Source organism: Solanum lycopersicum, chromosome 8 (assembly GCF_036512215.1).
Source record: "Solanum lycopersicum chromosome 8, SLM_r2.1".
NCBI classification, from domain to species: domain Eukaryota; kingdom Viridiplantae; phylum Streptophyta; class Magnoliopsida; order Solanales; family Solanaceae; genus Solanum; species Solanum lycopersicum.
In genome coordinates this window covers 50,100,859-50,124,847 of record NC_090807.1, presented here as the reverse complement: position 1 = coordinate 50,124,847, position 23,989 = coordinate 50,100,859, and the positions used below count along the sequence as shown (strand labels likewise).

At 36.1% G+C, this 23,989-nt stretch overlaps 1 protein-coding gene across 1 annotated transcript; it reads left to right on the top strand.

Annotated features, from left to right (window-relative positions):
• Positions 1-1,553: 1,553 nt before the first annotated feature.
• LOC109120893 (uncharacterized) lies at positions 1,554-2,012 on the top strand. The gene has a single exon (XM_019215143.1). It carries the CDS (start codon positions 1,554-1,556, stop codon positions 2,010-2,012), a length of 459 nt encoding a protein of 152 aa, XP_019070688.1.
• The last annotated feature ends 21,977 nt before the right edge of the window (positions 2,013-23,989 follow it).

The following is a 23,989-nucleotide window of genomic DNA, read 5'->3' as shown; positions in this document are numbered from 1 at the left end:
ATGTTCAAGAATTGAAAAAGATATTAACTACTGCTCTAGTTTTGACCTTACCATAGGGTACTTAAGGTTTTTTGGTGTACTGTGATGCATCGAGAGTTGGTTTGGGATGTGTGTTTATGCAGAATGGCAAGGTTACAGCTTATGCATCTATACAGTTGAAGGTTCATGAGAAGAATTATCTAACTCATGAATTAGAATTGGTTACAGTAGTGTTTACTTTGAAGATATGGCGTCACTACTTGTTAGGTGTTCATGTTTACATATTCACTAATCACAAAAGCCTCCAATATATGTTCACTCAGAATGAGCTAAATCTCAGACAAAAAAGGTGGTTAGAATTACTCAAGGGTTACGATATGAGTATTCTTTACCACCAATGTAAGACTAATTTAGTTGATGAATCCTTAAGTATGTTATCCATGAGGAGTACCGCCCATGTTGGAAATGAAAAGAGGGAGTTAGATATATATGCACACACTCACACGTCTGAGAGTCAGACTTATGGATTCTAAAAAAAGGGATAGTGGTGAATGAAGGGGCCGAACAATCACTAGTGTCAGAGGTGAAAGAGAAAATAGACCAAAACCCCTTTTTCTTGACTTGAAGGCAAATTCACAAGAAAAGATATTGGATTTTGAACAGGAGGGAGATGGTGTACTGAAGTACCAAGGTAGATTGATGGTACCTAGGGTTGATGGACTTAAAGAGAGGATCTTGGAAGAGGCTCGTAACTCCAGATATTCCATTTATCCGGGTTCCACCAAGATGTACCACCATTTAAGAGAGGTACATTGGTGGGAAGGCATGAAGAAAAAAATTGTTGAGTTTGTTGCCAAGTGCCCAAATTGCCAACAAGTGAAAGTAGAGCACCAAAGTCCTGGAGGTTCATCTCATACTATAGTACTTCCAGAATGAAAGTGGGAGATGATTAACATGGACTTTATCACAGGCTTGCCAAGATCTCGCAGGCAGCATGATTCTTTTTGGGTGATTGTCGGCAAAATGACAAAGTCAGCCCATTTCTTGCTGGTAAAGACTACTTATTCGGCCGAGGACTATGCTAAGTTGTACCTTCAAAAGGTGGTGAGACTTCATGAATTTATGGTCTCCATTATTTCAGATAGAGGTGCACAATTTACTGCACAATTTTGAAACTTTTTCTAGAAAGGTTTGTGTTCAAAGGTGAACTTAAGCACTGTTTTTTATCCTCAGATAAATGGACAAGCAAAGCGTATTATCCAGATCTTAGAAGATATGTTGAGATCTTTTGTGGTTGATTTCAAAGGAATTGGGATGATCACATAACTCTCATTGAGTTCGCTTATAAAAACAATTGCCATTTGAGCATCCAAATGGATCCATCTGAAAATCTTTATAGGGGAAGATGCAGATCTCTTATTGGGTGGTTTGAAGTTGGTGAAGTAGGGATGATAGGACTAAATCTATTTCACCAGTCTATGAAGAAGGTGAAAGTTATTCAAGAAAGATTGGAAATGACATAGAGTCGCCAAAAGTCCTACACATATGTTAGGAGAAGGCCGTTAGAGTTTGCGATGGATGATTGGGTGTACCTGAAGCTCTCACCCATTAAAGGTGTTGTGAGGTTTTGTAAGAAGGAAAAACTTACTCCCCGGTATGTTGGTCCTTACAGAATCTTCAAGAGAGTTGGCAATGTGGCTTATGAGTTGAAGCTACCCCAAGAATTAATGGTGGTTCATCCGGTATACCATATTTATATGTTGAACAGGTGCTTGGGTGATCCTTCATTGATTGTACCGACTGAGAATGTTGATATTAAGGATAGATTATTCTACGAAGAAGTTCCGATTCAAATTTCTAATTGTCAAGTTCGCAAGTTGAGGACAAAGGAAGTTGCATTAGTCAAGGTTCTTTGGATGAACCAATTCGTTGAGGAAGAGACTTCGGAAGCTGAGGAAGATATGAAAAAGATATATCCCCATCTCTTTGAATCCGGAGAGAATGCATATCAAGGTATTAAATTCTCTTCTTAGCGCTTATAAGACTATGTGTAAGCAGGTTGTTAGTTGCTTTTGTTGTTGAGTTCTTAAATGATGTTAAAACCCTTAGCTTAGTGAAGTAGTTCTCATTCGAGGATGAATGTTTCCAGGGGGATATATTGTAACATCTTGTACCTTGAAATAACTAATAATAATCTAAGAAACCAAAATCATCATTTTTGGAAATAAATAGGGAAATCTGGAAAATTTCCTAATTTTAAAAAAAGTCAGTTTTGACCATTTTCAAACGGTCATAACTCCCAGCTCAGGAATATTTAGAGTGAGTTTTGTATATTTTTGGAAAGATATCGCGAATATTTTTCCAATGGAGTCGAGTTTGTGCATTTTTGATGTTGTATAAGGGAGATATGTCCTTTGAAAGTTGGGTTGTTGTATTGAGGAAAGTCCAATCCGAATTTTAGTAAGGGTAAAGTTGAGAATGCTTAGGGAATGAGGAGAAGAGAGAAGAGAAGAGAAAGATCAAGAATTCTTTAAGAACGCTATGGTTTTGCTAGTGGAATTCGTCGAGGGTGATCCCTATCGAGGTATGTGAGATATTTCTGTGTTGGGTTCGTTCACCCACACACTATTTTCTTTCAATTAAGCAATCTATGAGTTGATTTCATGTTAGAAGTTAAGTTCTTGAAGAAAAGTTTTGAATTCTTGTTGATTGAAATATTGTTGGTTGAGTTCTTGTTTCTCTGGGTAATTTTGAGTTAAATTTGTTGGTTATTGAGAGTATCTATAGTTCTAGATGTTAGGTGAAAGAAATAGAAAGTTTTGGAGATTAAAAACGAGTTGAAAAATTCGTCAGACGTATCTGGTAAGGAGCAGGCACGTCGCGCCTGTAGTGCGCCAGAAAATGGCCTCAGTGAACAGAGGGTTGGCGCGGCGCGCCGCAACCAAGCCTCAATATACTGAGGCTGGCGCGGGGTGGCACTTGTATGCCCAACTCGGTGGTTTTTGTCCAGTTTTCATGGTTTAGTCCTTTTAAGTCCTTCCGAGGTACATTAACACCTTCCAATGATTCTAATTATTTCATATTATTTCTAAATACATAGAAATCATCAAAGAACTCAAATCAGAACCTTGAATCCATAATACAATTCTAGAAAAGTTAAGGTCAAAGTCAAGGAAGTTAAGGAGCCAAGTCTAAAGCTAAAAAATAAGTTAAAGTAAAGTCCTTAAAGGTTTTCAAGGGTCTTATTTAAACATTTTAACTTTGTTTTACGACTCAAGTTCAAGTTATGCAAATAGTAAGTTGAAGTTTTTTCTCTAAAGGTATATGAGGACTAAGTATTCCCAAAGATACTTAAAATGTTTTAACATTTAAATAGTAAGGAAGTTTTGATTTTTCAAGGAGCCTTAGGAAAAGTTTTCAGAAAAAAATTATAGCTTTCTACAAGAAGTAAGCAGGGAAACTATGATTTCCAAGATAGCCTTGAGCTAAGTATTTAGAGCACTAATCTCAAAGCTACATATTCAGTATGTTTTTATAAAAATAAGAGCCAGTATATATTTGGGAGGTAGTATTAAGAACCCATGTGGGGATGCGAGTTCATATTAACTCAAGTCTCCATGAAAACCATGTAGCCCTCATGGGTAGAAAAGGGTCATACCTTTTAGATGAACCCTTCTCACAGTTTACTAGTGGATCCATTAGGCAGTTCAGGTCCTATACTCTGGCAAGGATAGGATGGCTGGACAGTGTGGTCCGAGTAATGTTGTATCATCGCTATAACTCTTAAGTGGTGGTTGTCGGTTAGGGAAGCTCCCACAAAATAATTGTATTTTCATACACATCAGTTATTTGTATTGCAACATACATATCAGATATTGTTTGTATACTTGTATACATTCAGAGTTTATAACGTATTTTAGTCAGATTTTTTTTATATTGCATTTACTTTTAAACTGCATATATTGAATAAGAGTTGGTAAATCATGAGTTGAACAGAGCCAAAGTAAGTGTTCTTTCTTACTCCTTTTCAAGCTTAAGTTACGTTTAGCATTCTAACTCACATACTCGTACATTCAATGTACTAATGTCAGTTGGACTGCATCATATCATGATGCAAACACAGGTAACGATGGTTGACATCTAGCACCATTGATCTAGCTGAGAACCCAGAGTCAGTTGGTGAGCCTCCTTGCATTTCGGAGGACATATTTTGTTGCTTTCTAGTTAGTTCAATAGAATGTTGTGGTATTTGTCCGAACAATCATCCCAGTCAGTTTAGAGGCTTCATAGATAGTTAGTAGTTCAGTAGTCTTTACATTTTCAATCTTATGTCAAAGACTTGGACTTCCATTTTGGCAATGTTGAATGTTTAAACCTTTATAGACATTCCTAGTTACTTTGTTATATAGTTGAGATAAGTTTTTAATCATCAGTACAATTTTTGTCTTCCGCTGATTCAAGTAAGTCAGGCCAAGGGTTCATTCTAGGACAACAATGGTCAACGAGTGCCAATCCTGCCTACGGTTTAGGCTCGGGCGTGACACTAATCAATTTCTTCTTTAAGATTGTTAAAGACTTTTAAGAACTTTGCTCTTTTAGGTATGTAAGACTATCATAGTGTTATATTAGTTCATCCTCATGCCTTACATCTACTTTCTAATTAGTAAAAGAGTAATCTAGGATTCCATCCATAGATTTGAGTATTCTTGAGATAAGTTGATTTTGAGTTCTCGAGGTCTTGTTTATTTTTGAAGTTCTATTCCTAAGTATTGTTATATATGTTATGCATTAAAATTCTTGAGTTGATTCGTTGATGTCTATATTTCAGTATGAACCATATGAATTAAGTATTTTTGAGAGGATAAATATCTTAAGTTATGAGTTTCGAGTCCTTAAGTTCTTGAGTCTTGAATAATGAGTTTTATTATTGTTATTAAGATCCTTGAGTTGATGCGTTCATTTCCATAATTCCTTATGAACCCTATGATTTGAGTTATAAATTTTTGAAATGGGTTTTAAAGCCAACACTTGAGTTCTTAAATCGAGTTTTGAGAAAGTAAAGATGCGTTTTGAGAAAATAATTGCTAAGACATGATTAGTATGATAATCGAGTATGTCATCAATGTATGAGTAGTATGGTATCTAGATATACCATCAATATTTATGTAGTATGACTTCTCGAGTCATCAATGATCATATTAAATATGAATTTGATATACTTTTTAGAAAGAGTTTTCAAGTATGAATTGACCAAGAGTATAAGAGGATTATGTATTCCTACATGTATCAATTTTCACATCGATAAAAAAAAACTTAATTTCTAAATGAGTCATGATTTCAAAAGATATTTCAACGGAATTTACCTCTTTTAAGAGAATAGTTTAATCAATTATCACAAACTAAAGGAAAAGTTATGTTTTAAACATATGAGCATGATTAAATAATATTGGGAGTAGTATTGAGCACCGATATGGGGATGAGTTTAGACAACTGAAAGTCCCCATAAACCATATATGCCAACATGGCTAAAGGGTCATTCTTTTTTGATGATTATTTATTACTTTAAGCATAACTTAGTGGATTCACTTAGTTGAGGTGCTCTATATTCCGGTAAGCTATGAGATAGTTCTGGCAGGTGGAAAGACGTTGTATAATCATGTAGCTCATATTGATTGTTGTCGGATAGAGAATCTTCCAATAGAGTTAAAGTGTATTTTTATATATTTATACATCATTATTATGTTGAGTTCGGATATGAGAAAGTATTTTGTAAAACTTTAAATGATTTAAGTCATTTTATTCTTTATCTATTGCATTCCTTTCTATTAGTTATTTGTTGTTCAGCTATATTAAAAACTCGTAAATTCAATTCGATGATGTCATTTGACCAGCATATTTTAGTGATGCAGATACATGTTCTAAGTATCCTCAACAAAAGTCTGTTAAGATCATTTTGTCAGCTTTTGAGTAAGACCTTCTTGCTTTCGAAGTGCTCCAGTTTTATGAGTTGTTAGCATTAGTAACATTTTGAGTAGTCGTGGGTCTTATCATGACACCCGTCTTTATATAGTACAAGCTTTATAGGTAGACAATTTTGGAGAGTCTTTCAACTTTTAGATTTTTTATTTAATCTTATTATTCATACTCAGTATATTCAGTAAAGTTTTGAGATTTAGCAAGTTGTTATTAAAGGTTTATTTTTATTTAATGCTTATGTATGCTTGAATTAGTTTTCTGCATATATTCAGCGGGGATGCCGGTTCGCTTAGGGACCAACAACGGTTCTTGAATGTTGACCACATCCAGGGTACTAGCTCGGGTCATGAAAAACTTGGTATCATAGCACAGAGTTCAAGTTTCCTAGGGTGTCTATGAAGTTGTGTCAAGTAGCATATTATTTATGGTTGTAAGGGGCCCATTTCTATAAATGAGTGACTACATAAATTTTAGAAAAGTTTCCCTCTTTTCATACTCTAAATCGTGCAATAAAACTATGTAACAAGAAACTCGTTCAATATCGTGTGTTACTCTTATCCATTTGACTACCCCTCATACTCAAGGAAGTTGATAAGTAAATCTAGATCCTTATGGATGAATTATTCTTAGCAAAAGTCTTCAAAAAAGTCAAGATACATCAGAGGGGCTAGAGAGAAGCCCGTGAGTAAGTTAAGTTTGGGGATTAGAAAGAATACACTTTAATTCATATGCATCGCGTGTTCAAGCTAAAATCGAGATGTATTCCTACACTCTTTTTCCTAAACCCATTTCAGTTTCACTTATGAGGAAGTGTGTTTTAGATCTTGAGCAATATTTTCACCTAAAGATATAGCATGAGTTACAATGTTATAAGTAGTTGTAGTAAAAGTCTCCAGATTTAGAAGAATGAATGCAGAGGTATAATAATCTAAGAAAGGAAGATAGTGATTAGGCAAATTTTGTTGTTTTAGTCATACACTCAGTAAGTTATTGATGAAGAGTTTTCCATTATAGGTAGAATAAGAATTGATAAGTTTGTGTAGGTTTCATGATAGAAGGTGGAGTAAGAGTTACGAGTTAGGATGATTTAGAGTATACTTTAAGTAGAAATGAGTTAAAGATGATGTGTCATTGTGTTAATAATGACCAAGTATAGGTGTTGAATAGAAGAGAATGGGTATTCATAAGGTGGTAGCTCTAAACTAGGATTATTATTTTTAGGGGAAAACCCATAATATTCATAGGGTTACAAAACTAATTAGGCAATGATGTATAGCAAATGTCTAAATATTACTTAAGTTGTGAAAGGAAGGGTGACATTAAATTATAAGTATGAAGAATGAGAGATGAAGATTGACTACTTGTCATGAGGTTTTGGTGTGCGCGTGGTTTTTTAATGTTTATATAGTAGTTTTAAGTTAGTATAGTAAGCGATCAATCATATTGATATTAGGATTTAGTAATAAATATTAATCTTGAATTTGTTATGAGTGTCGTGCTAAAAAGAATGACAACATGAGGGTGATGATGATAGTCTTGAGATTTGATCTCGTAGACTTGACATAGAGTAGGTGAGGAATTAAGATGTTTGTTGCAATGAATAAGTGTTGTACATGAAGAGTGGCTAAGTTAGAAGAATAAACAAGGAACATTAAAAGGTGTACCCGAGATTATATATAATCAGACGAGGTTCCAATTAAATTAATGATTTTCCATGTGCCTAAATAGTATACTTGAGTTGTTAATATGGAAGTGGTTGATGTAAGCATTATTTTCCCTTAAGAGTTAGATTAAGTGGCCTTATAAGCAAATGAGAAGATGTTTAAGAGAAGTATCTTAGAAAGATTTGTTAGAGAAAATCTTATTACCTGCTTATGGAGAGTTCAATAGCCGTCAGATAAGCCGTTATGAGTATTAGAGTAAAGGGAATGTAGAACTGCTTAGACATAATGAAATAGATCCAAACTTTAAACTGTCAGCCTCATACCTAAGGGGGGATGATAGCATGAGAAACCAAGTCAAGATTTGAGTATGAGATAATGATGTTTTTTGAATTAGTTTCAGAGGTACATCAATCTATTTGTACTCTAGCGTATTCCTCAAAGTTTAATTATTACAACATCTTGTTGATGTTTCTAATAACATAATTGTATGTATGACCTATGTTCATTCACTTCAGAGAAATTCACATGTATGCTCAGTTTCTAGAATGAGGGGCGAAGACTTTAGCCCATTAACCTCGCGCTTAATCCATAAAATTGTGGATGTCAGTTCCATGTTATGAATATATTCATACAAGTCTTCACATCTCGTAGTATGTTTAGTCTCACAAGTTCATGATTTACTCTCAATGTCTAGCAATATAATGTAATGCCATGAATATTCTTATATCAATATTCTCAAATAGCTTATGCTTATGATATTTTGCCCTAAAGTCCTTTCAATAATCCTTTTTAGTTTTTGAGAGAAGTGTTGTTGATAGTAGTTGTGCGACATGAGGAGAGGATTTATATTTATTATTGTGTTAGTGATGGTGTGTTTATTTCATCTAAGATTAATAATATAGAAGAAGAAGGAGATATATTTTTACAATGAGTACTAAATCAACTTTCTGATGGTAATGCATGAAAGTTCAGTTGGTACATATTATGAGAGGATGAGAAGTTCTTAGAAAATGGGTTAGTAGGATTATATGGAGTGATTAAGGTTTTAATATTAAATGTGGTATTGTTAACATGTGGACAATGTGTCATACATTAGGTGTTTCGTGATATGAGCTTAAGGTTACCTGAATGTAGCGATAAGGAGTAATGTTCTAGAGATGAGATACCCTACAGAGGTATAGAACCAAAAACTTGTGATTTAGATCACAATAATCACCCTATGGTAAGTACTTTGTGATTATGAGTATGAATTGAATAGATTAAGAGTAACCCCTTTCCATTCTTAGACCATCCATCATTCGAGGACGAATGATCTCAAGAGGGAGATACTCAAACACCCCAAAATTTTCTATGTTTAGACCCGAACTATTCTTCATTTACATGTAGGGTCATATAAAGTGATTTTAAAATCTCCAATATGTGTAAAGGTGAATTCTTTAGTGTGGGAATGATTTTGTATATCAATTAAGGTCACTAGAAACTCTTAGCACAAAGTTCAGTTGAAAATTTCCTTACAGATTAAGTTTTGGCATAAGATTTTACTTGGGTCAACTTAAAATACCACAGAATAAAGATTTACATGACACATAACTTATCAAGTTAAGGGTAATTTAATTCTTTTTCCAATGCCACTAATTTTGCGTCAATCCATGTTTTGAGTAAAAAGTTATGACCATTTCAGTAATCTGATACAATGATGTGATGAATTAGCCGACGATAAAACATTAAAAAGGATTGTTTTTATTTTTTTAGCTCTAAGGAAACCCTAAACAGACTTTTGACAATTAAATACCCAAAGAGATCATATTTTCATCTCTTAATCCACCATTCTCTCAAAACTCAAGGCAAAACCCTAAGGAAAAATCAAAGTAGAAGACATCATTCAAGATTCTTTCAATCTTTTTCAAGATTCCTCTTCAAAGTAAGTTTTTCTCCAAGAATTCCATTATTTCCAACTCATATTTCTCTATACAATTATGAATCACTAATGAAATCATAATTCTTGTCCATCGAGTTTCTAGAAACTAATTCAAGAAATCCCAAGAAAGGATTTCTTGATTTTCTCCTTCAAGCCAAGATTTTAAGGCTTCTAATCAAGTTCTTCTTCAAGATTCTTGAAGAACCATCTTATTCTTCTACGTATGTAAGCTATCATAGTATTGAACTAGTTCGTCCTCACACCCTACATCTACTTCCTAACTAGTAAAAGAGTAATCTAGGATTCTATCCCCGAAATTTGAGTATTCTTGAGATAAGTTAATTTTAAGTTCTCGAGTTCCTACTTATTTTTGAAATTCTATTCCTAATTATTGATTTCTATATGTTATGCATTACAATTCTTGAGTTCATTCATTTATGTCTATATTTTAGCATGAACCCTATGAATTGACTATTTCTTGGAGGAGAATATCGTTGAGTTATAAGTTTGAGTCCTTGTAAGTTGACTGAGTTACCCAGACGTGACATGGTGTACGGGACCTCAATATGCCCTACATAAGACACTAAACATACATCATATAAGATAATAGAAAATCAAGGGATTTTTGAAAGACATTTCAAACCATAATAGTAGGCAAAATGTTGCGGAAGTCTAGTCTCAAAGTCATCTAGTACATTAAGAGTGATTGGTATGTAACTCATGAATCCAGAGGCGGATTCAGAATTCGAACGTTGTGGGTGCCATATTGTCTAAATAGGGTAAACAGGTCAGTTCCTTTAATTTTGTATTTACTTCAAGTTATTTATTTTCTTTTTCAATTTTTATAAATAAATTGATCAAATATGAATATTCGGTCGAGTTTTCTTTTAGATATCCTAATACTAAGATATACTGAAATTTAAAAAAACAAGAGACCTTATTTACTAAATATATTCTTATTAATATTTATGAGACACTAAATTAATCTTAACTAATATAGATTAATACTCAGTGAAAGAGAGCGTCAATAAGAAATGTTTTTAAGAAGCAAAATATAGTTACTCTTACTAAGCTAAAAGAATAATGCACAAGTACCCCATCAACCTATGCCCGAAATCTCAGAGACACACTTATACTAAACTAAGTAACCTATTACCCCCTGAACTTATTTTATTAATAATTTTCTACTCCTTTTTGGCCTACGTGGCACTATCTTGTGGGCCCAACGCTGGTTGACTTTTTTTTTCAAGCTGCTAGTAGGCCGAAAATGGTAGAAAATTACTTATAAATAAGTTCAGGGGAAATAGGATATTAGTATAGTATAAGTGTGTCTCTCGGATTTCGGATATAGGTTGAGGGGTGTACTTATGCATTTTCCCTAAGATAAATAATTAATAACTAATAAAGAACTAACGAAAGAAAAAAATCCCATACATAATGATGAAAAAGAAAAGCAGAGGACAAAAATTAGAGGCGGCTCGAGAAAATTAGTGGCCCAAAGCCAAATATAAAATAGGAGGACTAGCTTTTATGTTTGAAATCCAACGTTATTTTTTCTTTTTAATGAAAAATCTTTATTTTTTCTATGGTCTTAAACATTCTCTCTCTATATATACCAATTTTTTTTAATGTTGTGATCTTAAACATGTCATGTGGATATTAAATTTAAAAATTGACAAAAAGAAAACTTGTCATGTAATGTTTTGAAATGAACTAAAAGACTGACAAAAGAAAATTTGACATGTCAATTCTCCTCCCTCTTCGCACATTAACAACATCATGTTCAGTCTCCGCCTCCCCCTCCTCATCCGCAACGTTAACAACATCAGGATCACTCGCTGCCTTCTCCTTCTCCTCCTCCTTAACGATAACAACATCATAATCATTATCCTCATACTCATCCTCCCCCTCAACGTTAATAAGATCAGGTTCAGTCTCCACCTCCTCCTATTACTACGCAACATTAACAACATCAGAATCACTCTCAGCCTCATCCTCTTCCTCGTCTATAACAACAATAGGATCAGTCTCTTCCTCCTCATCTTCCTCCTACTTCTCCTCTGCAACGTAACAACACCATGTTCAATCTCCACTTGCTCCTCCTCTTTCACAACGTTAACAACATAAATATCACTCCCTACCACCTTATTATCCTCCATAACGATAACAATATCACAATCACTCTCCACCTCCGTAATGATAACAATATCAAGATCACTCTCCTCCTATTCATCATCCTACTCCGCAATTTTAACAACATCAGGTTCAATCTCCACCTCCTCCTCCTCCGTAACTTTAACAACATGAGGTTCAGTCTCCTCCTCCTCCTCCTCCTCTGCAATGATAAAAACACCAGGATCCATTGTCCTCCTCCTCCTCATGCTCAACAATATCAACATCAGGATCAGTCTCCTCCAATGACGAATCATCATCATCAGATACTTTCTCGATGAAAGTCTGATTTGTTAAGTACTAAAAATTTCCTCGATTGAACTTCCTCCTCCCATTGTTTTCCGCATTTCTCTCGTCACCTCCAGAAATCTCCATCAATTTTCTTTTCCTTCCATTTGTAGAATCCCCCCTATGACTCAACTCCTTCCTCTTTTCAAGTATCTCCACCATATGTTTTAAAGATTGTGGTTTAGTTCTCCTCTTTAAAACCGAGCCATCCCCTGAATCAATCTTCCTCACCTGAGTCAAAATACACCTTTCCTTATCAATCAAAATTAACAAGCATATACAAAAATGCACTGTATTTACAAATACTAACCTGAAAGATTTTTTTCTGCCGAAAAATCAAGAATGGATAGCTTTGAATTCTTCTAAATTGTAAAAAAAAACTGAGTGACAAAGAGTGATGAGTTTGAATGATGGAATGCGTAGACACAAACTTATCACTCTCTAATACTAATTTTTTTTACAGTTTGGAAGAATTCAAAACTATCCATTCTTGATTATTCAGTAGAAAAAAGGCACGCACACGCGCACACACACACAGGCACATTCACACACACGCACATGCACACACACACGCACACGCACACACGCGCGCACACACACACACACACACAACACACACACACACAAAAAAAAAAGTTATCGTGACATAAAAATCTTATGTAAAGTGTGTGCATTTTGTGATACAATATTCCAAACGAATAAGAATAATGTAAAGCATGAATGTTAACTTATAACTTATTCACATTAAATGTCACTAAAAATTTTCTTTCTTTAGAAATCTTTAGAAAGGGTATTTTGGTGAAAAAATAAGAAAAATAGTTTTCTTTGGTTCCACTTTAATTTAATTAGTGAATTTCAAAATTGTGGGAACGACTTTAGTTTTAATTCATATCCTTTAAGTTATAGTTTTATAACATTGAATGTCATCGCTCTAATTTGTGTAAATTTTTGTAACTATTTCGAGTAAGAAATTGACAATCGATTAAGAAAATATTTCAATTATGGACATCCTCATCGGCTCCCTCATCTTAGGTTTTTGGAAAAAGAAAGAATGAGATTAATGATTATAGACCACAAATTTGAATGGTTTCGGGTTTGTTTGTAACCCTAGAAAAGGTAAATTAGTAACGAAATAATTTGGAAAATGCATAAGTACCCCCTTGAACTATGCTTGAAATCTCAGAGACACGCTTATACTATACTAAGGTCCTATTACCCCCTGAACTTACTTTATAAATAATTTTCTACTTCTTTTCTGCCTACGTGGCACTATCTTCTTAGCCCTGCGTGTCAAATTTTTTTCATGATGGTGCCACGTAATACGAAAAGGATAAAAAATTATTTATAAAATAAGTTCAATAGGTAATGGGACCTTAGTAAAGTACAAGTGTGACTCTGGAATTTTGGGCATAGGTTGAGGTGGCACTTGTGCATTTTCCCAAATAATTTTGAAAAATAAATGTTCTGCTCAACTTAGTGACAAAAGGTGTTAAAATTTTCTTAGAACTTGTTACAATAGGTGACTGAATTAATATAGCGGGTACGGTTGCGTATTGCTCGGCTTGTCTCGATTTTTTGAATTTACTGGCTTTGTTTATAATTTATTTATTTATAATCATGCTCAAATGTTATGAAACCGTTAAGATATCGATTTATCGGTTTTGTTATCGGTTCAATCGTTAACAGTTCACACAATTTTCATTAAAAATTACTAATGGACTAATCACTAATCAACAACATACAGTAGCTAGTAGTCACTGATAAACCTTTCCCTGTTAGTCCATTACTACATAAACACTTAATAAAACTCCATATTAACCTGGATAGAGATGTCAATATTTCCTAATCTGGAAAACTCAAAAGAATATCTCATAACAACCAAGCCAATTTTGATATGAACTATAAAGAGAAACCATTACATTACTACTGACGTAAACCACTAATTATCATGAGACCATTACTAATAAAAAAATTTTATTGCAGATTGTAATATTGGAATATAACATGCATATTTCACTATATCGCTCAATGTAATGAGAAGATAAAAGCAAAGACATAAAGTAAAGAAACCAACCATTAAAATCTCAATTTAGACACTTAGAAAATGATATTCATTATAACTCGTTGGTGTGGGAGTAGTGACAGTGAATTAATGAGTGATGTCACAACTTTGAAATATTATTGTGAAATTTTAGTGACTGTAAAGAGTATGAAAATTGAAATGTAAACCCTAAAGGCTAAACTGTCTAAGGCCTTAACTGATATACATGTAATTTATTAAACTTCTTATTGGATAATCGGGCACCCAATTTGAAAATATGGCCAAATCGAGATTCGAACTGATAAGCTGATTAGAAGTTTATCATAAACTGAGACTCGAATTGTTAAGACGTTAACCTGAACCATTGACCAAATAACTAAATTATTAGTTCGAATTATCAATTTTGATTTAATTTTGAACAACTCTAATAGTGGGTGGTAGGTCATAAAATGATTTCACTTGACAACGTCTTCTCGTTAATGTTCTTTGTATTAAACTTGCCTAATACAATGAACATCTCTTGTGTTATTGGTGAAGTACTTCATAAAAATGAGTTTATATAATTTTTCATAATTCAAAATAATTAAAAAGGCTAATATTGCACGTTTGGTATTTGAGTTGGTAATAAAGAAAACTTCCCTCCTTTTGCCATACTCCCTATTGTAAACATACTTAATTAAAAAGAACTAATGGAACACATAGAGAAATTTCTTTTGCCAAAGAATATTACTTAACATACTTATATATACACACACTCATTTCATGCACAAGGGTCTCAATTCTGAGGCTGAAATAAGTTTGATCCCACAATATGTGAGTCTTTCAATCCTGGAATAAAAAGTAAAAAAAGTTAGACAAAAAGGTTCATATTAGCTTATTTTGAGTAAGATGTATATACCATATTTGAGTAGATTTGCCTGAGCTAAGGGGATCATTGTCGTGGAGTTTCGGAGATGGTTTTTTTTTGAATTGTTTAGGTAAGGGAAGTTGTGTAGACCTAGATGCACCATATGTAAATATTTTATTTTTTATTAAGATATGAAGTTACAATTAAAATAGTGTTATAGTTTTCAAATTCGAAGTTAACAATTTACTTTGTAAATATCTCGTTTTGTATTCAGCTTGATTGTATCCTTTAATTCTATTAACTTAATATAATGAACATTGATATTTGGAAAAAAAATTGTACTCATGTAAATGTTTACCGTCTGTAAGAAAAATTCTATTTATTTAACATTTCTTAAGTTTAGCTTATCAATAGTTTTATATTCATGTGAAATATACATATTAATAACTATATACTGAAATATACATATTAATAGTCATTCATATATGTATACCAAAATATACATATTAATAACCATATACTGAAATATACATATTAACAGTCATTCATATATGTGTACCAAAATATATATATTTATAGTCATTCGTATATGTGTAGCGAATTATACAATATTTATAATTATTCATACATGTATAGCGAATTATACAAATCACAAACTCCATAGCAAACATAAAATTTGTTAAGAAGCACAATTATACAAACTATAACTATAACGTATAAATATGATTTTTATGTTTGCTATATGTGAAGTTACCTAGGCATGTCAATAGGTATAGCTGTCAAAAAGGGTAACCCCAACCCTAATGGGCTAGAGAGTCAAATGTTGGGATGGGATCATCATTTTAATTAAAGGGTCTATAATCTACCGAGATCTAAGCGGGCCACGGTTGGGACTTGTTGTCCCTTGAATAAAAAATGAACAAATTACTCTCTAGGAGCATCTAAGAGTATCGAATATTGACATCTATGAACACAACATCAATAAAAATAAATTTTCATATATGAGTCACAAACTTCGGTGAATACTTACAAAAGTACATTTATGAATCACACACATCAATCAATACTTAGAAAAATACATAATAGTCAAGACCATTCCTCCCACAAAAAAACTAGCTAGTTTAGAAGATTTGATTTTTTATTTTTTTGAAATACTAGTCTTGGACACGTGCTTCACACGTGAGTCCCCTAAAAACACTATATACAAAATAAGTATGTCAAAATCACTTTGAAATGAGTAACACAAACTATTCAACAAAAAATACAATTTGAAACAGATGAACTATCAACCTATTCATATAACTCCCTTATTGTATGCCAAATGATTAGACATTCGATGAACAACACGACTTGATTGGGTGATTGAAATATTAAGTTATATTTTTATGTTATTAGGCCCAGAATGTGATATATTAGTATGAGTGTAACGACCTCTTTAGTCATTTTGAGCAAAAGAGTTTATTCTGGTAATAAATGTCTGAGTCGACGGATCCCACGACGGACCGTCATGGGCACGACAGACCGTCGAGGGTGTCTCGTTCCAAAACACTTAGAATTCTGAAATTTGGGTACTGAGATCGACTCTCTGAACTTCGCGACGAAATGGCAGGACGGACCGTCACAGGCATGTCGGGCCGTCACAGACTCTTCAAGGAATTGAGTCTCTGAACTTTGTGACGGAAGCAGCAGGACGGACCGTCGCAGGCACGACGGGCCGTCACAGTCTGCGTAACCCTGCCTGGGTTGGATTTCTGTTAAATGTTTTAAGGGGCGTTTTGGACCTTTCCTGCTTATAATTATGAATTTAGTGGTTTAATGTTAATAATTCAATTACTTGGGTGTTAAAGGAGATAACCTTGAGTTAATTAGTGGGTTACTTTTGTCATCTTTTATACTTAATTATATGCTAATTAGGGTAAAAGAAAAAGGGTTTGAATAAGAAAAATAGAAATAACAAGGAGAGGGAGAATGAACGAACGAGAGAGAGGAGAAACGAAGAGGAAAGCAAAGCTTTGGAAAAGTAGATTCCTTGATCACGAATTCTTCGGTGGAGGTAGGTTATGGTTTATGCTATTTCATAGTAAACTCTTAATAGCGAATGATATGTATGGGTAGTACTGTAAACCCTTCTATATGCTTAATTGTGTGCTTGCATGATGTGATTTTATAATTGTGATAAAATAAGTATGATGAGACTATTGAATCTTAAACCTTGAAACCTCTTTGTTAATGATGATGCCTTGGTATAAAAGAAGGCTTGATGAACTAAAAAGATGAGGTTAGTGGATCGGGTGTCACGTTCCGGCACCAGGATAGTATTAATGGATCGGGTGTCACGTTGCGGCACCACGATAGTATTAATGGATCGGGTGTCACGTTCCGGCACCAGGATAGTATTAATGGATCGGGTATCACATTCCGACACCAGGATAGTATTAATGGATCGGAGTGTCACGTTCCGACACCAGGATAGTATGATGAGGATCGGAGTGTCACGTTCTGACACCAGGATAGTATGATGAGGATCGGAGTGTCACGTTTTGATATTAGGATAGTATGATGAGGATCGGAGTGTCACGTTCCGATACCAGGATAGTATGATGAGGATCGGAGTGTCACGTTCCGACACCAGGATAGTAAAGAGAATGAATCCTGAAATATGTTAATATACTCAATTTAATGAACCTTTTCCCAAAATGAGTATGGTATGGAGGCTTAAGTCCTCATGGGTGTACTTGACATTATTTATCAATGATTCTTGCACTTGTTGTTACTACCTGTTGAGTATTGTAGTTGATTTTATGATATTATGTGATATATATTGCTTTCTATTTTGTGTTGGCCGATGATACCTACTGAGTACTTGTGTTTGTACTAACCCCTACTTGTATGTTTTTATTTGTTGATTGTGGAGTGCAGCAAACGTACCGTCGTCTTCAACTCAACCGCAACTCTAGCCAGTCTTCATCATACCAGGTTTCAGGGTGAGCTAATTCTTCTAGCTTGGACTGGATCTTCTTCTTCATGTCTTGATGCCTTGAAGTTCCGGCATGGACTAGCTTTTTAATTATTTTAGCTTCTTAGATACTCTTAGATTTAGTAATTTGAGGATAGATGTTCTTGTGATGATGACTTCCAGATTTTGGGGATAGTGATTGAACAATTTTAGAAGTTATTAATCTATTTTGTTAATGAGTTTTAAGTCTTCCGCATTATATTCTGTTTATATTGTATTGAAATGTTGGGGTTTAGATTGGTTGGTTCGCTCACATAGTAGGATAAGTGTGGGTGCCACTCGCGGCTCGATTTGGGTCGTGACAAAATTGGTATTGGAGCATTAGGTTCGTTGGTCTCATCACACAAGAATGAGTCTAGAAGAGTCTTAAGGAACGGTAGGGGGACGCCTTTACTTTTCCTTGAGAGGCTATAAGACTTTAGGAAAATTCCATTCCTTCTTTCTTTCTTTCGTGCTATTACTTGGATCCAATTGGTATCTAGGTGATACAAATTGGTATCTGACCATCTTCACTCTATTTCGCATATGGTTAGAACTAGAGCAACAACTGCGCCAACACCAACACTGGCAAGACAAGATGCGTCTGAGCCAGCCACTGGGGCTGTAGCTCGAAGAGAAGTAGTGGCAAGAGGCCGTGGAAGAGGTCGTGGGAGGATGTCCTCTAGAGGAAGAGGACAAGCACCTAGCCCATCTGTTACCAGGGCGGTGACTCCTCAACCGACTGAGGAAGTGGTAAGAGAGGGTGAGGATGGGGAAAATGAGCAAGTGCAGAATGAGGAATTACCACCCCAACCTACCCCAGAGATGATCAATCAGATTCTTGCCTATCTTAGCGGGTTATCTGATCAAGGCCAGACACCTCCAGTGTTTTCTGCACCAGCAACCCAGGTTTTGGAGGTACAACATGCAGCTACTGTGGCTCCCTGCATGGATGCCTCAATTGAAATAGGCACATTTTCTCGTTTGACTATAGGGTCTATAATGACAAGTGATCAGCATGAACTTTTCAGTAAGTTCTTGAAATTGAAACCTCCAGTCTTCAAGGGTGTTGAATCTGAGGATGCCTACGATTTTCTGGTTGACTGTCATGAGTTACTACATAAAATGGGCATAGTGGAACGATTTGGCGTTGAGTTTGTAACCTATCAGTTCCAGGGAAATGCCAAAATATGGTGGCGGTCACATGTTGAGTGTCAACCCGCACAGGCACCACCTATGACTTGGGCGTCATTCTCTAGATTATTCATGGAGAAGTATATCCCCCGGACCTTGAGGGATAGGAGGAGAGATGAGTTCTTGAGCCTAGAGCAAGGTAGGATGTCGATTACTGCGTATGAGGCTAAGTTTCGTGCATTATCCAGGTATGCCACCCAGCTATGTTTCAGTCCACAAGAGCGGATTCGCCGTTTTGTGAAGGGGTTGAGGTCTGAGTTGCGGATTTCAGCCTTACAGGTAGCGGCTACAGCAAAATCCTTTCAGGAAGTGGTAGACTTCGTGATAGAAGTGGAGGGAGTGAAGCCAGATGACTTCACCATGGTATCGACATCAAAAAGGTTTCGTAAGGGAGGTCAGTTTAATGGTTCTTACTCCAGAGGACAGGGTTTAGGAGGTTACCCAGTTCGACCAATTCAGTCCTCACTACAGGCTGTAGCTGGGGGTCCACCACAAACCGGTCAACATTTCTCTGAGTTTGGAGGCTATCCCCAGACTTCGTCCTTCTCACAGAGACCTATGCTTGAATCCAGAGAGTGTTATGTATGTGGGGAGACTGGACACATTAAGAGGTATTGTCCAAAACAGAGTTATAGACCTCCAATAGTTAGAGGTAGAGGTGGTTATGGAAGAGGCCGTCATTTTGGAGGATGTGGTGGACGAGGTAATGGTGGTCACCAAAACGGCCGGGGTGACGGGAAAACTGGAGCCACTACGGCACAACATGGTAGGGGCAACGGGCAGACAGGTGATAGGGCCCATTGTTATGCTTTCCCTGGGAGATCTGAAGCGGAGACATCGGATGTTGTTATCACAGGTAATCTTTTGGTTTGTGATTGCATGGCTTCTGTATTATTTGATCCTGGATCCACATTTTCATATGTATCTTCCTCATTTGCTGCTGGTCTTAATTTACATTGTGAATTGCTTGACATGCCTATTCGTGTTTCTACTCCGGTGGGTGAGTCTGTAATAGTTGAAAAGGTGTATAGGTCCTGTCTTGTAACTTTTGTGGGGAGCAATACTCATGTAGACTTGGTTATCTTAGAAATGGCTGATTTCGATGTAATTCTGGGTATGACTTAGCTTTCTCCAAATTTCGCGATCTTAGATTGTAATGCTAAAACTTTAACGTTGGCCAAGCCTGGGACAGATCCGTTAGTGTGGGAGGGTGACTATACTTCCACTCCAGTACGTATTATCTCCTTTCTTCGTGCTAAGAGAATGGTTAGTAAGGGTTGTTTAACTTTCTTGGCACACCTCAGGGATGATACTACTCAAGTACCTTCAATTGAGTCGATTTCGATAGTCCGTGAGTTTTTGGATGTGTTTCCCACAGACCTTCCTGGTATGCTATCGGATAGAGATATTGATTTCTGTATTGATCTGGAGCCGGGTACTCGCCCCATTTCCATATACCCTTATAGGATGGCTCCCGCCGAGTTAAGAGAGTTAAAGGCCCAACTGCAAGAGTTGTTAAGCAAAGGCTTCATTAGACCAAGTGCATCCCCTTGGGATGCTCCGATTTTGTTTGTGAAGAAGAAGGATGGAAGTTTTAGGATGTGCATAGACTACAGACAACTAAATAAAGTAACTGTTAAGAACAAGTATCCTCTTCCTCGCATCGATGATTTGTTCGATCAGTTACAAGGTGCTTGTACCTTCTCAAAAATCGATTTGAGATCTGGTTATCACCAATTGAAAATACGAGCAACGGATGTGCCCAAGACTGCTTTTCGGACCAGGTATGGGCATTATGAGTTCTTAGTAATGTCTTTTGGGCTTACGAATGCCCCTGCCACTTTCATGAGCTTGATGAATGAGATTTTTAAGCCATATATGGATCTCTTTGTCATTGTATTCATTGATGATATACTGATATACTCAAAGAGCAAGAAAGAGCATGAGGAACACTTGAGAATTGTATTGGAAATGTTGAAGGAGAAAAAGCTTTATGCCAAATTCTCCAAGTGTGAGTTTTGGCTAGATTCAGTGTCCTTCTTGGGACAGTGGTTTCTAAGGATGGAGTAATGGTGGATCCTTCTAAGATTGAAGCAGTGAAGAGTTGGGTAAGACCTACTAATGTTACAGAGGTAAGGAGCTTTATTTGTTTAGCTAGCTACTACCGTCGATTCGTCAAGGGATTTTCTTCTATTGCTTTCCAACTGACAAACTTGACTAAGCAGAGTGTTCCATTTTTATGGTCGGACGAGTGTGAAGAAAGCTTTCAGAAGCTCAAGACTTTGTTGACTACTGCACCAATTCTCACCTTGCCAGTGGAAGGAAAGAACTTCATTGTTTATTGTGATGCATCCTATTCTGGTTTGGCTGCATTGCTAATGCAAGAGAAGAATGTAATTGCTTATGCTTCGAGGCAATTAAAGGTGCACGAACGTAATTATCCGACCCACGATTTGGAGTTAGCGGCAGTAGTGTTTGCATTAATGCAATGGAGACATTATCTATATGGGGTTAAGTGTGAAGTCTATACGGATCATCGTAGCCTACAATATGTCTTTACTCAGAAAGACTTGAATTTGAGACAGAGGAGATGGATGGAACTACTGAAGGACTACGATATCACTATTCTGTATCATCCGGAAAAAGCTAACGTTGTGGCAGATGCGTTAAGTAGAAAAGCGGGGAGCATGGGAGGCCTAGCTCACTTACAGGTTTCCAGATGCCCATTGGCTAGAGAGATTCAGACTCTGGCTAATGACCTCATGAGGCTAGAAGTAAATGAGAAGGGAGGATTTTTGGCCTGTGTAGAGGCAAGATCTTCCTTTCTTGACAAGGTTAAGAGAAAACAGTTTACTGATGAGAAACTGAACCAGATTCAAGATAAGGCATTGCGAGGAGAGGCTAAAGAAGCAAAAATCAATGAGGAAGGTGTTTTGAGAATTAAGGGAAGGGTATGTGTACCCCGCGTCGATGATTTGATTCACACTATTCTTATAGAGGCTCATAGTTCAAGGTATTCTATACATCCTGGTGCAACCAAGATGTACCGTGACCTAAAGCAACATTTTTGGTGGAGTAGGATGAAGCGTGACATTGTTGATTTTGTTGCTCAATGCCCGAATTGTCAGCAGGTAAAGTATGAACACCAGAGGCCTGGAGGGACACTTCAGAGAATGCCCATTCCTGAATGGAAGTGGGAGAGAATTGCAATGGACTTCGTGGTTGGTCTTCCAAAGACAATGGGTAAGTATGACTCCATTTGGGTAATTGTTGATAGGTTAACTAAGTCTGCTCACTTCATTCCGGTCAAGGTGACTTATAATGCAGAGAAGTTAGCCAAACTTTACATCTCAAAAGTTGTTCGATTGCATGGAGTTCGACTTTCCATCATATCAGATAGAGGTACGCAATTTACTTCTAAGTTTTTGAAGACATTGCATGCTGAATTAGGTACTAGGTTGGATCTTAGTACCGCATTTCACCCTCAGACCGATGGTCAGTCTGAGCGAACGATTCAAGTGTTGGAGGATATGCTTCGTGCATGTGTGATAGAATTTGGTGGCCATTGGGATAACTTCTTACCCTTAGCACAGTTTTCATACAATAATAGCTATCACTCAAGTATCGATATGGCCCCATTTGAGGCACTGTATGGGAGAAGATGTAGATCTCCCATTGGGTGGTTTGATGCATTTGAGGTTAGACCTTGGGGTACTTTTGTCATCTTTTATACTTAATTATATGCTAATTAGGGTAAAAGAAAAAGGGTTTGAATAAGAAAAATAGAAAGAACAAGGAGAGGGAGAACGAACGAATGAGAGAGAGGAGAAACGAAGAGGAAAGCAAAGCTTTGGAAAAGTAGATTCCTTGATCATGAATTCTTCTGTGGAGGTAGGTTATGGTTTATGATATTTCATAGTAAAACTCTTAATAGCGAATGATATGTATGGGTAGTATTGTAAACCTTTCTATATTCTTAATTGTGTGCTTGCATGATGTGATTTTATAATTGTGATAAAATAAGCATGATGAGACTATTGAATCTTAAACCTTGAAACCTCTTTGTTAATGATGATGCGTTGGTATAAAAGAAGGCTTGATGAACTAAAAAGATGAGGTTAGTGGATCGGGTGTCACGTTTCGGGACCAGGATAGTATTAATGGATAGGGTGTCACGTTCCGACACCAGGATAGTATTAATGGATAGGGCATCACGTTCTGGCACTAGGATAGTATTAATGGATTGGGTGTCACGTTTCGACACCAGGATAGTATTAATGGATCGGAGAGTCACGTTCCGACACTAGTATAGTATGATGAGGATCGGAGTGTCACGTTCCAACACTAGGATAGTATGATGAGAATCGGAGTGTCACGTTCCGACACTAGGATAGTATGATGAGGATCGGAGTGTCACGTTCCGATACCAGGATAGTATGATGAGGATTGAAGTGTCACGTTCCGACACCAGGATAGTAAAGAGAATGAATCCTGAAATATGTTAATATACTCAATTTAATGAACCTTTTCCCAAAATGAGTATGGTATGGAGGCTTGAGTCCTTATGGGTGTACTTGACATTATTTATCAATGACTCTTGCACTTGTTGTTACTACCTTTTGAGTATTATAGTTGATTTTATGATATTATCTGATATATATTGCTTTCTATTTTGAGTTGGCCGATGATACCTACTCAGTACTTGTGTTTGTACTGACCCCTACTTGTATGTTTTTCTTTGTTAATTGTGGAGTGCAGCAAACGTACCGTCGTCTTCAACTCAACCGCAACTCTAGCCAGTCTTCATCATACCAGGTTTAAGGGTGAGCTAATGCTTCTAGTTTGGACTGGATCTTCTTCTTCATGTCTTGATGACTTGAAGTTCCGGTATGGACTAGCTTTTAATTATTTTAGC